The sequence below is a fragment of the Mangifera indica genome, chromosome 20 (genome assembly GCF_011075055.1).
Source record: "Mangifera indica cultivar Alphonso chromosome 20, CATAS_Mindica_2.1, whole genome shotgun sequence".
NCBI lineage: Eukaryota > Viridiplantae > Streptophyta > Magnoliopsida > Sapindales > Anacardiaceae > Mangifera > Mangifera indica.
Genome location: NC_058156.1, coordinates 1692175 through 1705992, shown reverse-complemented (window position 1 = coordinate 1705992; position 13818 = coordinate 1692175). Strand labels below are relative to the sequence as shown.

At 31.7% G+C, this 13818-nt stretch overlaps 1 protein-coding gene across 1 annotated transcript; it reads left to right on the top strand.

Annotated features, from left to right (window-relative positions):
- Window positions 1-9499: 9499 nt before the first annotated feature.
- Window positions 9500-13309, top strand: LOC123204191 (probable lysophospholipase BODYGUARD 3). The gene is made up of 4 exons (XM_044620779.1): window positions 9500-10281; window positions 10367-10698; window positions 10792-10991; window positions 12815-13309. The coding sequence occupies exons 1-4, from the start codon at window positions 9771-9773 to the stop codon at window positions 13179-13181; spliced, it is 1410 nt and encodes a 469-aa protein (XP_044476714.1). The 5' UTR covers window positions 9500-9770; the 3' UTR covers window positions 13182-13309.
- Window positions 13310-13818: the final 509 nt, after the last annotated feature.

Genomic DNA, 13818 nt, shown 5'->3' with positions numbered 1-13818 from the left:
TACCACACATTTTATAAACTAAGTATTTATACCACAAAATTTAGCATAATACCTGAAGTACCATTGTTTTCAACCCTAAAAACACAAAACTCAGTCAGCTTTTGAATACTAAATAGTAAATATTTTGTAAAGATCTAGTATAAAACTTATCATAATCTAGGTAAGTGTTGATCTATACCCTTTATATTATATACCATTTTTGTTTCACAATTGAAAGCCAAATAATATATAGTAGACAAACTCTATGATTTATGAAAATGAGAATTTATTCTTCAATGTTGTTATTTGTTAGTTAAATTAGTTAGAGTATTGATAGTACAGCCGGAAAAATAAAAACTGATTGGGTGGAATGATTATTAATAATGTGTTTGGAATGAAAATTATATAGAAAATATACCTGGAGAAAATCAATAGATAGGTGATATCTCTTACCAGTTCTTCAAGACCCCCAATTTGATTTAATAATTTAAACTTCCAATTATATTGGTAATTTAAATTATTAAATCAAATTGGGGGCTTGAAAGAAATAGTAAACAACCTCTCCTACCTCGGAGATATCTCCTACCTATTCGTCGATTTTCTTTAAGTACGTTTTCTACTTGATTTTCACCCAAACACATCATAAACAATTATTCCACTTAATCAAGTTTTATTTTTATGATTTTATTATTAGTGTTCTAACTAATTTAATTGACAAATAACAACATTGAAGAATAAATTCTCATTTCTCATAAATCATAGAGTTCATCTACTATATTTTATTTGGTTTTCAATTGTAAAACAAAAAAATACATGATATAAGAGATATGGATCAACACTGACCTAGATTAGGATGAGTTTTATGTAAGATTTTTACAAAATATTTTACTATTTAGTATTCAAAGGCTAACTAAGCCTTGTGTTTTTAAGATTGAAGATAAGAGTATTTTATATATTATGCTAGACTTTGTAGTATAAATATTTAGTTAATAAAATATGTGATAAATTTAGATGGGAAGGGTTTAAGAGCGGTAAAAAAAATTTAATATCTCTTATATAAACAATAGAATGACATCAAAGTCGAATGTAAAAATAAAAATTAGTATGTAAACACATATAATGACATCTTAGTTTAATCTAATTCTTTTCCATTGTTTTGTTGGTGAAACCGATATAAATATCTCTTCGTAAGTTTGAGGAAAAACTTTAATGTAAGGTTAGATATGATTTAAATTAAATATCAGTTGAAATAATTCCAAAGTAACTAATTTAAAATTGAACTCAACTTGTTCAAATGGTGAATGGTAATATTAGAAAAGAAGAATGAAAATAGTTACTAGAGTAGAAAAAGAAGCAAAAGACAACAAGAATCACAAAGAAAGAAGAAGAAGAAGGAAAATTATCACAGAAGAAGAATCACTAGTGAAGTGAGCGTTTATGCGGCGATGCTGACAAAACATCTATCTAAAACCAAATTTAAATTGAAATTTTTTAAATTTAAATTTGACTCATTTAAACCAAAGAAGGTCTACCCTTATATATTTAATGTACTAAGGAAATCTCTTGAAATTCTCTCCTATATAAAATTATGAGGAAAGATAAAAATTGGGTCCATAAACCTCTACACCAAATCCACAAACGAACTAGCCAACAATATATAAACCCAACACCGAAGGCAAGGTCCTCTCTATTTGGGCATAAGCCCAATATATCCTAACGTTTACAAAATCATATTGATAGAAGGACTTTAATAAATTTATTTTTTAGCATAAATAATCTTGTTCTTCTGCCTCTATTGATATTGTTACTGTTTTCATCTAATTATGTTGAAAGTTATAAAGTGAATCACATGTTCCCACCCAATATTTAACCTTAACACACATTTTCATCCCTAGTTGACATAAATGATATATTTTCACCCAAAAATCAAGCATAAATAACAATTTCCCACACAAAATTAAACTCTTTTAAAATAGTATCAAAGAGTGAAATTACAATTTTATCCCTACTATTTCATTTTTTAAAATTATCATATAATCCTAAATTAATAAAAATTAAAATAACTTTTTAAATATCCAAATTATATAGAAAATACTTAATTTCTTTTCATTTCATTTTCACCTTTTTGCCCTCTCTTTTTATAAATAAGAGTATTTTTATCATATAATTATATATAAGGGAGTAAATTATAATTTTTAAAAATGCAAGGGTCTTTATGATAATTTTGAGGGGGCTATTGATATTTTAAAAAATTTGAAAGTCCTTTAAAAATTTTTAAAATATCATTTTGCCCTCTAATAATTTCAAAAAATAACAATTACACCCTTAATGAACTAAATAAAATGCAACTATATTTTTTAAGGGTCAAATTATCATGTTTAGAACTCTTAGATCTAATATAAAGTTATTATTTTATATTTTTAAAATTAATAGATAGTAATATTACTATTTTATCCTTACACTGTTTGTTTTTTTTTTTTAACAGAATTTGAGTTTGGGTGGAAAAATATTTTTTATGTAAATTAGAGGTGGAAAAGTGTTTTTAGACTAAACCTTGGGTGGGAACATGTTAACTGCTTCTGCTATCCCCTAACAACAAGAGCGGCATTTCAAGAAGCAACAAGAAATGAATTTTCCACGATGAAGAAGTCGACCCTTCACCTAATTGCCGCATTTCTTGTTGAACACATTAAATTACAATATTTTTTTATGGCCTGCCTTGAAAACACCTCATCTTCCTTCTTCCACATGATTATATTTCAGGAATATGACCAGTTACTGATAAATTTGCGCATGCAAAGAGAAACAACAAGCGGTAAGACAGGTATGTATGTGTATCAAAGCATCAGGATTTTCTTGTTTCCATTATTACTTGTGTTGGTGGAAGTTAACAAAGAGAACAAATTAATTTGTTGCAAAGAGAAATGGTCAATCCTGTGCCAATATGGCTCCTTAGAAATCAGGATTTCATTGATGGGTTTGGGTTGACTTCTATACTTAGTTAATAACTATGTGAGAAACTAGTGCGAAAATGAGTTCGACTTTGAAGTTTCTGAAAGTTCAAGCTTCTTCAAAAGAATGGGGACTTTAAGACATAAACATGATGACTCTTACCATTTCACAAACTTACCCGTGAACTAGAGATAAAGTTATTTGAGATTCAGGGTTCCAATTTCAATTAGAATAATATTATATACACAAATACAACTAAAATTTTCCTTACCGTCAAACTTTGCGTATGCACTTAATTTATTCATCTTTGTTTAAAATGATATTAGGTTTCTATTCCCGTAAAAACTAGTTTAACAAATGAGATTTTCTTTTATTAATATACTTACACCTAATTCATTTCTTAATGAATGTGAGATTCCTAACAATTCTCACCTATCACAAATTGGGTTATTATTCCATTTAATCGCAACAAATCCACACTGCCCACAACCACTAAGCAAAGAGCAAACTTGTGTTTATGCGCCCCACGAAGAGTAAGGCAAGCGAAAAATCCCTTCAACTAGGCCTGTGAGGATGGGCAAAGTTAGAAAACTATAAGAATCGAAAACCTCTCTTTGGAATAGACTTTTCTTTTTAATTTTGACTCCCATGCCACTTGTGAAATTAATTAACTCACTTTGAGACTTTAAATTGACTTATACACTCGTATAAGATTTTTTTTTCTAATTTACTTGTATTTTTTTTATTATCTCTAATTAAATATAATAATTATTTAAATTTGTTAAATTTTATCAAATATAGTAATTATTTATATATAATAATTTTTTAAATAATCTATTTTCAAAATAATTTTTTAATTTTAATAATAAAATATTACTCAAATCAAATATCCCATAATTGATAGATCTATAGCTTCAGGTCAATCTCTTGATTTAAAGGGGCCATCTCCTCATCCTGTTTATTATTGTATCCTTGATTAATTCATTGACTTTGGTCCGACTGCTTGAATAAATGGAATGTAACTCAGAGGTCCAACCCCAAAATCCAATTTTCTAGCACCTAATTCGTGGAGTCTCTAGCTACACAAATTAAACACCGCATATATTAGCAAAAAGTCCAGGTTTTTCAATTAAGTGGTGACCATAAGCTGAGTGGCTAAGTTTGAAACCATGCATGAAATCTTGAAATATCGATATAGAAATTCTTTTTTCACCGCCCAAAATTGGCACTGACGGTTGGACTTAGTTGAGCATATTGGACCCAACTGTGAGAGAGAATATGGCATTCTTAATGAATTCTGTGTAAGATTTTCGCCCCATAACAGTCACCATGTAAATTCTGCTTTGCTTGAAATTAGTTTACTTGTTCTCGTAAAGAAACTCTTCCTATCTTGTGTGTTATTTTAGCAAAGGTCAAAATTCTCATGCTTATCCAAAGTTTAGTGTATTCTCAAACTTTCATTCGTAAAATTTCAAAAATCTAAATACACATCTATCTATTAAAATTCTAATTAAGGTCAATAGTAAAATTACCATTTTATATGTAATATTTTAAAAAAAATAATTTTATCATATTTCTTCATCGGTTTTGAAAATTACAATTTCACCGTAGTTTTATCTTTTTCCAGTTTTGAAAAGTGATTTCCCCTTCCCCACATCCCTAGGGTTTTTTACTTCCTTCTTCGGCCACCATCTCCAGTTATGACAACCACCATTTTCCCTCCTTTCGGTCGTCTCATGTCCTTGGCAAACTAAGATGAACGTACGTGACAGATGAAAATGATTCATTTTTGTTTCTTTGTTGACAAAGAGAGATAGGGACAACTCTCTAGTTTCTCTTGATTCAGACGAAGAGGGTTGATGGACAAAGAGCAGACAACAAACGAAGAATGCATCATTCCCAATTTGACCAATGGAAGAGCAATTGAAAGTCGTTCGGTTTTGGCCGATTTGACATAATGAAACTGAAGATAAAGAGAGAGAGAGTCAATGAGCGCATGGGTGGGAAGATGAAGTAGGCTGGCTGAATTCTCATCGCTGGAGAAGGAAGAAAAAAAATTAGGGGGAAAAGTTAACTTCTCAAAGTTTTAGGTAAAAAAAATTGTTAATTTTCTAAACTAAGAGGAGAATGAGATAAAATTTTAATTTTTTAATATTTTTATTAAATAACAATTTTATTCTTAATCCTAAAAGATAATTTTAACAAATAAATTGATATTTAGGTTTTTGAAACTTTACGGACGAGAGTTTGAAAATACACTAAACCCTGGGTGGGAATAAGTCTTTTGGCCTTTAGAGAATAATGATTACTAAATCTCCATTGTATTGCTTCTGAATATTAAATCATGCTACAAATAAACAATATGTAAATATTAATGTTCTTATCACTATATATCCAGTTTCGTCCAAAATTCCTGAAGCTCGAGAAGCAAAATTTATTCCTTTGAGAATGGTAGTGTTTGGGGCTAGCTAGATGAGGTGGTGGAAATTGCTTGGCTTGAAGAGATTGACCTACCACAATTAGGCCTCGACATGAACTGATCTGGCTTGACTAGATTCAACTCTGTTTAAATTTGTTTAGTTCGAATTTGAACTGAGTTCAAGTTAGAAGGTTCGACTTGTTTTGAAACTGAATCGAACTTAAGCTAGAGATAATTTAGTTTGGTTTGACTTACAAGTTAGGTAGATAGTTTGATTTGATTCGAATTTAGCTTGTAGCTCTATTCAAATTATGTAAAGTAAATATTAAATAATGTCATTTTATCAATGAGTCACGAATTCAAATTACTATTTGAACTATGAATTCGAACTATAAATTCAAGTCAAATTTTAATCGAATTATTTTTATTCTAACTGAACTCGAATCGCTCTTAATGTTGGCTCGATAAACTTGAGATGAGCTATTTTTTATTCGAGCTGAACTTAAACTAAAGTGTGTTCAAGTTTGGTTTGGTTTGTATCCACCCCTTACTACACTTACTTCATAGTGGGACGGCTGCTGATTATGGAAATGCTTATCCACAGATTGAACAAGATGGAAGTAAAAAAAGAAAATAAAAGAATGAGCATTTATGTGATATTTGAGATGACATTTGATATGATAGAGATTTGCAAGCATTATGCAGAGTCGGTAGCATTTGATTTACTTCTTTGAGCCTGACCTCTTCTTTCCCCACCAAACAGACGACTAAAGCATTCATGGTGCCAGAATTTCTTCAAATTCAAATCTCCTTGTCCCTGCTTTGCCTAAAATTTCTACAGCAGTTAAGGCGTGATTGAAGAAATTGAAAGTATTAGACCAATGACATGTGGTGATCTAGTACAAAATTTCAATTAATTTTCGTATAAACGAAAATTTTAAGGTCATTAATTTAGCCCGTAAAGTAGTTAAGAAGTAATGAGCCTGATTAAATAGAATTGGCAATGTCAAGTTGACAATTGCATGTGAACTAATGCATATAATTTAGTACATTGTATAAGATAGGTTATGAAAGCAACATGGATAATCTATTAATCAATTATGCTATCTACTACGGTGAGAAAAATGAAATGTAAAGAGGATTGGACTCTTGGAATTTTTACCATGACTTGGCTTGATGGTTAAAAACCATATGTATGAATAATTATATTATTAATTGACGTATATACAATGAGATGTGTTTTGAAAAGAACTTAGTTTTGGACAATAATCCTAGTAAGGAAGATAACTAGATTTGTATGAGGATCTTTTGTCCGTCTTAGAATAATTATTTTGTGTAACATATCTGGTATAATGATAGACTAAACTAAACATGACCTCTCTGTTTTCTGTATTGGTTTTTTATACTTTTAAAACAAAGAAAAAGAGTTATATTCATATAATGTATTTGAGTATTCTCAATTCAAATATGATTATCAAAATTTATTTATATTCTAATTGAACTAAAACAAAATAATTACATTTAAACAAAAAGATCTTAATTTGGTAGGATACGATAACTTTCTCTTGTAGTGACGATAGAGAATAGGAAAATAATATTGTAGATTATTGGGAAGATACAATGTTATGCAGAATTCATGTTGTTTTTGAGTAACTTGTTAGGATAGCATATGTGTATAGTTATTGTTCTTATTATTAGTCACTGATCATAACCTACTAGGTGTTGTACATGCAAATTCAAACAAGGAGGAGTTTCATCATATAGCTATTGTCTCACATTTTATGGAGTGCATGTAGGATTTTGAAAACTTTTCGTCTTTCCATGATGAATCTTATATCCATCCATTATAGCTTGCATACATTTTTCAACATAGTCAATCACTAACATTTTGATAGTCATAACTTTAGGATTACATTAGGCTAGCTAGTGTCAAGTTGTGTTGATTGATGCATAAGACTTTCTAGCGATCTCAAACTAAAGGATCATAGATATAACTGTTTGTTAGAAAGTATATTTCATAGATATTGAGGTTATTATATATGTGAAATTTTTCAATGAGTCAGTCAAATAAACTTATAGTCAATAAACAACCATGTATTACACTAGATAATCATCAAACAACTTTAACATGTGAGACATGTTACTACTTTTCAATAAGATCATTAAATACGATAATAATAGTACTGTAATGTTTTTGCCTTTTATTAAGATAATATTGATGCTACAAACATTTTCAGAATGACCATCTAATGTGATTTTAAAGTTCTTACAATCAATATATATGTTAATACTCTTTTCACAATTCAATTATTCTAAAAACATTGATTTCACATGTATAGCATACGTAAAGGAAAGATAAGGAAAAACCACTTACATTAATTGACTCTCGAGCTTTAATTCCAACATTTCGACCAATAGTGAATCTTCTAGAAGGCTTGAAATTCATGTCATAGGGACTAAAGAGGTGAATGAGTTGTTAGGATGAAAGAGAGATAGTCATTGTTTCCTGCATCAACCAAACAAGTCGCTAACACAAATGAAGTGAATGAAACACATGGTGACATAGAAAGGATGAAATCACAAGAAAAATTCTTTAAAATCTTGACAATATAACCAATTTCATAAAATTTGATGAAATTTTTTTATCTAAAATGTGAAAAATTCATCTTTAAAAGTAAAAATTGTTCTTGAAAGTAAAAAATTCGTCCTTAAATATAAAAAATTTCGTCTCTAAATTGGATATTAATTGGAGTGCAGATTCTCCATTTCATGAAAGCAAATCAATTCTCAGTTGAACTAAAGTAGCCACTGTACACATTACTAACATATGAAAAAATATATAATTTACATGATTTGTCAAAGCAGGAGTACCGTATATTTGAACAAGTCTCTTATCACTAGGTCCAGCTTACAAGTTATAATCTTCTTCATGAAAAAGAAGGCATGTGAAACTTTTCAAATGGTTCATAAGATGAGCAGCAGAATTCTCTAGCTAAATATGCTGGTATATTACTTGTGTTTGTGTCATTTATTTACGTATAAACAAAACAAGTTGCGCTTTCTGGAAAGGTTTCAAAATGTAATATAATTTATGTATAATCAATACTACTCTCTTCGAAATTGTGTAATCCAACAAGGGTGGTAGCCAACATTACACTCACGCAAAGGATTTATCATGTGTCATTTTATACCCAAAGCTATTATCTCTAATACCCACTTTAAATAAAATAAATAAATCAAAAATTTAATCTTAAAATATTATTCAAAAAAAATTTAATCTTATAATCTATTATGTATAAACTTCTTTATTATTGTTAAAACTATCGCTGTGCAAACCTATTTTGAAAATGATAAAAGAACCACTGTCGGTGGTAAATGACATCAGAATCTAGGCCTAATGATTATGGGAGTCATGTGTCACGATAGTATGCCATAAATATAAGAGGATTAAGAGAGACCCATGCATTTTGAAAAAAAGGACTAGCATTAATAAGTTAGGCTACTTGTCAATAACAACGTATTCTTAAACATAGTCTTATTTGGTTTGATTTTAATTAGGTTTAATTTTAAATTAATTTAATTTAGATTAAATTTGACTTTAATTTATTATTTCCTTATTTTATAAATTAAGATTTTAATTTAGTTATTTATTATTTTTAATAGAATTAAGAGTCTAATTTAGACTATATTGAAATATTATCTTAATAAAATTATATGTATAATTTTGTACACAAATATTAATATATTATTTTGTGATTAGATATTAACCAATCACATGATAACATTATTGTATGTACATATAATATTACTCGTATTATATATTGTACGATGTTTCGTAAATAATGCAAATTCAGTTTATAACACAGTTCATAATTCCTTGGTTGTAACCAGGTAGATGGGTAAAAAAGTGAGCTAAAGTTCTAGACGAGCAAGAAAGTTTATTTATGGTTGAATTTATTGTAGGCTGAATAGTTTCTTATTAGCAGAATTTTTCCTTCACTGGAGGTTCAACAACCACCTAACTTTACCCTTGGCCAACAAATGATGTTAAATGAGACAATGAATTCATTTGCCTTCTCTATTAGACAGTCAAGCACTCAAGCTCCCTCTGCCTATTACATTTTGAGAGAAACTTTCCGACACGTTAACATTGTATAAATGAAAGCTCTTCTGGGTAGGTGCGGTCTTGGAGTTTAGAAAACTTCTTAAGCAGGGTTGTCGATTTTTTAAGAAAAACTGAAGACTCAAGCTTCATTTCCTTCTGTTCTGGCTCTCTCTTTTGCACCTTTCATTTTCGTATTAAGAGAGACGAGAAGATTACAGTTGAGGCAGCCCAAAAAGACCTTTGAAACCCTCCTATAACATCAATGCGTGCCTCATTGTTGTCCTTAATATCATAACTCTCTCGTTTTCTCTCTAAATGGCTGTAATGTACAAAGCCAAATCATTTTTGTCATTAACAGGCATAATGATAAACAAGGCTGTAAGCTTCATTGTCTTTTCTTTTTTAGACCTATTTGATTTCGTTCTATGTTATGCTTACAAAGTGGCGGATTTCTTCATTGAAGCTGAATGGAAGCCTTGTTATTGCTCCTCAGCCAAAGAGGCCATCACTAGCAGTGGCAAAATCTTTGTATCTGAACAAGGCGAATCAAAAATCATTCGCCTTACTTCTACCAAGTTACATCTAGAGGAGATTTCAGATACTCTCTACACACGACCTTCCGTTGTTTCTGAGGTCTCAAAGTTCACTGTTAATGAGCTGAAAATGCTCAAGCTTGATGGCACTAAGATTGAAATGCTACAAGGAAAGATCGGAGGGCAGCAATTGCATCCTATTCCGAGATGGTCCGATTGTAATTGCAAATTTTGTAATTGTTGGAGCTCGTGCGGCAAAGATACCCTCTTTGTTAAAGCAGAAGTACCAAAAGGTAATGTTACAATCCAAAAAGTTAGGATAATTAATTAATTAAGCCTCCTGATTAATGTTGTTCTCGTGTTAAATGTGACACTCAGATCCTGAGGCAGGAGAAGATGTGTTGTTTATTCATGGATTCATTTCCTCTTCAGCATTTTGGACGGAAACATTATTCCCCAACTTCTCAAATACGGCAAAATCAACCTACCGATTATTTGCCATTGATCTTCTAGGATTTGGAAGGAGCCCTAAGCCAACAGACTCCCTCTACACATTGAGAGAGCATTTGGACATGATTGAAAAGTCTGTGATTGAACCCAAAAAGCTTAAATCCTTCCACATAGTAGCTCATTCTTTAGGCTGCATTTTAGCTCTTACTCTGGCTGTAAAATACCCTAAATCCATCAAGTCCCTCACGCTTCTTGCACCAGTAAGTTCCAATTTCCTTTTACACTAATTAAAGAACTAAAATACAACCATTGGTGTCGTTCTTATTTACCAAGTTAAATATGACATGTGGCAGCCATATTTTCCAGTACCGAGGGGCCAACAAGCTACCCAATACGTGATGAGAAGGGTGGCTCCAAGACAAGTTTGGCCGTTGATAGGATTTGGGGCATCGGTGGCTTGCTGGTATGAGCACATTTCTCGGACAATCTGCTTGCTCATTTGCAAGAACCATCGCTTGTGGGAATCTCTCACCAAACTAGTCACCAGAAACAGGTAAATTCATCAACCTCATCTAGGTACAGTCTGCCCACCTCATACAAACTTAATAAATCTTCCTTAAGAAGCAAACAGTAACAAATGATTTAACACATTTTGTAAATAATATGATCCATTAATTAGACGAAAAAATAAGTGATTGTGTTTTTCCATGAAGAGTATATTGTCACCAGCTATCCTTTTTGGCCTACCCGTACAACATCTCTGATAATGTCTTCTCAATTATCAACATTGTATGCATCCATATTATAGTTTAAGGTAATTGGTTTTGTCCTCTTTTAAACTTATCAGGGAAGCAGCTTTAGTTCCTCTGTTTGTAAGGAGGTGGTTTAATCCTTCTTCAATGCACCCTTTAACTATATTGTTCAGACCTTGTGGTTGAAACACCTCCAACAAGCAATAATACACCTACGAAACTAATAATCATACACACATTCTTTTGCATTCCCATCATTGTGTCTATTCAAACTCTTGTCACACTCACCAACCTTGGGCCGTGACAACGTACACTTAGCACTCATATGGCCCCCTTGTAGGGACACATCTTTATCATTCAATTTCAATTGAAATGAACAAATAGTCAATTATGTGTAATTCTAATTAATCCAAACCTTAAAACCTTAGAACCACCTTCATAAGTTCTACTGATCAATCTGAAAATGAATTAGACCCGAATGGTAGGCCACCTACACTGTTTAAACGGGTGAAATTTTGCTATTTCTGGTTTGAAAATGGGTGTCCCTTGAGCATTTTCTGCAAGGCACGCTAATTACAAGGTAATTGTAAAAATAAAACTTGTCCGTGTTGCTCCTGGAGCTTCAGCTTTTGGGTCAACTATTGTTCAGAAGGTACTCAGATTTCACCCAGACCGGACAGATACTAAATGCTGAAATAATTGGCTCATTTATTTATGGCCAACTAACTATGTCCCACCCAAAGGTTGGTACAAATATAATTTTTCATTTATTAACTATTGAAAGTCAAAATATTTATCTGTTTATTAAATTTTGTTGTTACTGTCAGAGATAAATTTGTTATTTAACAAACATATTTTAAAAACTAAAAATTTATAACATTTTTTTATTTCAGGTTTAAAAACTAACAAATTTCCTTTACCCAAAGTTTGAAAAACTCTATCTCTCCCCTAGGGTTTTTCTAGATGTTGCCAGTAGTCGGAGATGAAGACAACAGTGACAGCGTTCTCCCTTCCTCCTAGTTTCTCTCTCAGAGGTGCTTCATTTCTAGCCATCATTGGCCGACAAAACTGATCAACGAAGACAAATTGGTCATCTCGAGATGAAGATGACTTGTCATTATTATCTGAGAGATGATGATGATGCATTATCTTCGTTTGAAGAAGAAATCATCTTCATCTCAAATTAAGACAAATCATCATTTTCTTTAGGAGACGAAGGAATGTCTTCATCTTTGGCTCTCGTCGATTGAGGTTGGTCGGGAATGGAAGTGGGTTAATAGAGAAGCTGAGAGGAAGAGAGAATGTCATTATCGCCATCGTCTCCAATCATTGGCGGCACCTTGGAAAAACCCTAGAGGAAAAAGTTGATTTTTCAAACCTTGGGTGGGGGAAATTTATTAGTTTTTAAATTTAGGGGTGGAAATGTGATAAATTTAAATGATAATTTTATCCCAAAAACAGTGAATTTTAATAGATGGGTGGATATTTAAAGTTTTGATAGTAACAGGTGGAAAGTTGGGTTTGCCCCAAACCTTGGGTGCGAAATAGTTATTTGGCCTTTACATTAATTTGATGGAGACCTCTACTGGCCAATATCAATGCAATTAAATAAAAACATATGCAGGATGAGGACTTTCTTGCTTGAAGGCTTCTTCTGCCACACACACAACGCTGCCTGGCACACCTTGCACAACATTATCTGTGGCACCGCCAGTAAGCTTGACGGATACTTAGACGCCGTCCGCGACCATCTGACATGTGACGTCCACATCTTCCACGGCAGAGACGATGAACTTATTCCGGTGGAATGTAGCTACAATGTCCAATCAAGAATCCCTCGTGCGCAGGTTAAGGTTGTCGAAAACAAAGATCACATCACGATTGTTGTTGGAAGACAAAAGACTTTTGCCAGGGAGCTTGAAGAGATTTGGAGGGCATCATCAAGTGGCCACAAATCCGCATATTGTGATCAAACAGAGAATCACCAATAAATAATTACAATATAGATATGCAATAGGGATGAACATTGGATTAAAAAGCTAGCCTGAAACTGGCAGGCTTTCTTGCTATTTACTTTTTTCTGGAATTTGAAGAAGTCCCACTTAGTCTTTGCCTATAATTCAGGTGTTGAATGGCAGTATTTTCTTCATTACTATCGGATAGCATTAAAATCTACGCATTGATGATGATTTGCACTGGACTGGACGGCAGTGATGGTCATATAAATGGTCAGATTAATTATCAGAGTAAATTTAGCAATTTTTCTCTCCTTCCCTCCTCTTCTCTGAACACCCCTAATATTAATAGCCTCCTGACCAACCGAGTCAATTCAACTTACACTCCTTTTGGACATTGAGTAACCTCGATTAGATTAGATATGATGAATCAAATTAGGGATTTAAGATATAAGAGGAAAGTTGTTTGTGTTAGAAATGAGAGAAATTTTAGAAGGAATAGGCTTAGTGATAGAGAGAATTATTTCAGAGGAGGACTTGTAATTTTAATTTATATTTCAAATGCAAAACCATTAGAATATTTATAGATATAAATATGACTCTTAAATCCTAAATATATTAACCATATATGAACATAATTAATATCCTAATAACGAACTTAAACAATGAACCT

What these genes read in the sequence shown, in the direction of transcription:
- LOC123204191 (XM_044620779.1), top strand. Translation starts at nt 9,771, where the DNA reads ATGGCTGTAATGTACAAAGCCAAATCATTTTTGTCATTAACAGGCATA. An exon ending in CCCTCACGCTTCTTGCACCA is followed by an intron (nt 10,699 to 10,791) that starts GTAAGTTCCAAT and finishes GACATGTGGCAG; the next exon opens with CCATATTTTCCAGTACCGAG. An exon ending in AAACTAGTCACCAGAAACAG is followed by an intron (nt 10,992 to 12,814) that starts GTAAATTCATCA and finishes AAACATATGCAG; the next exon opens with GATGAGGACTTTCTTGCTTG.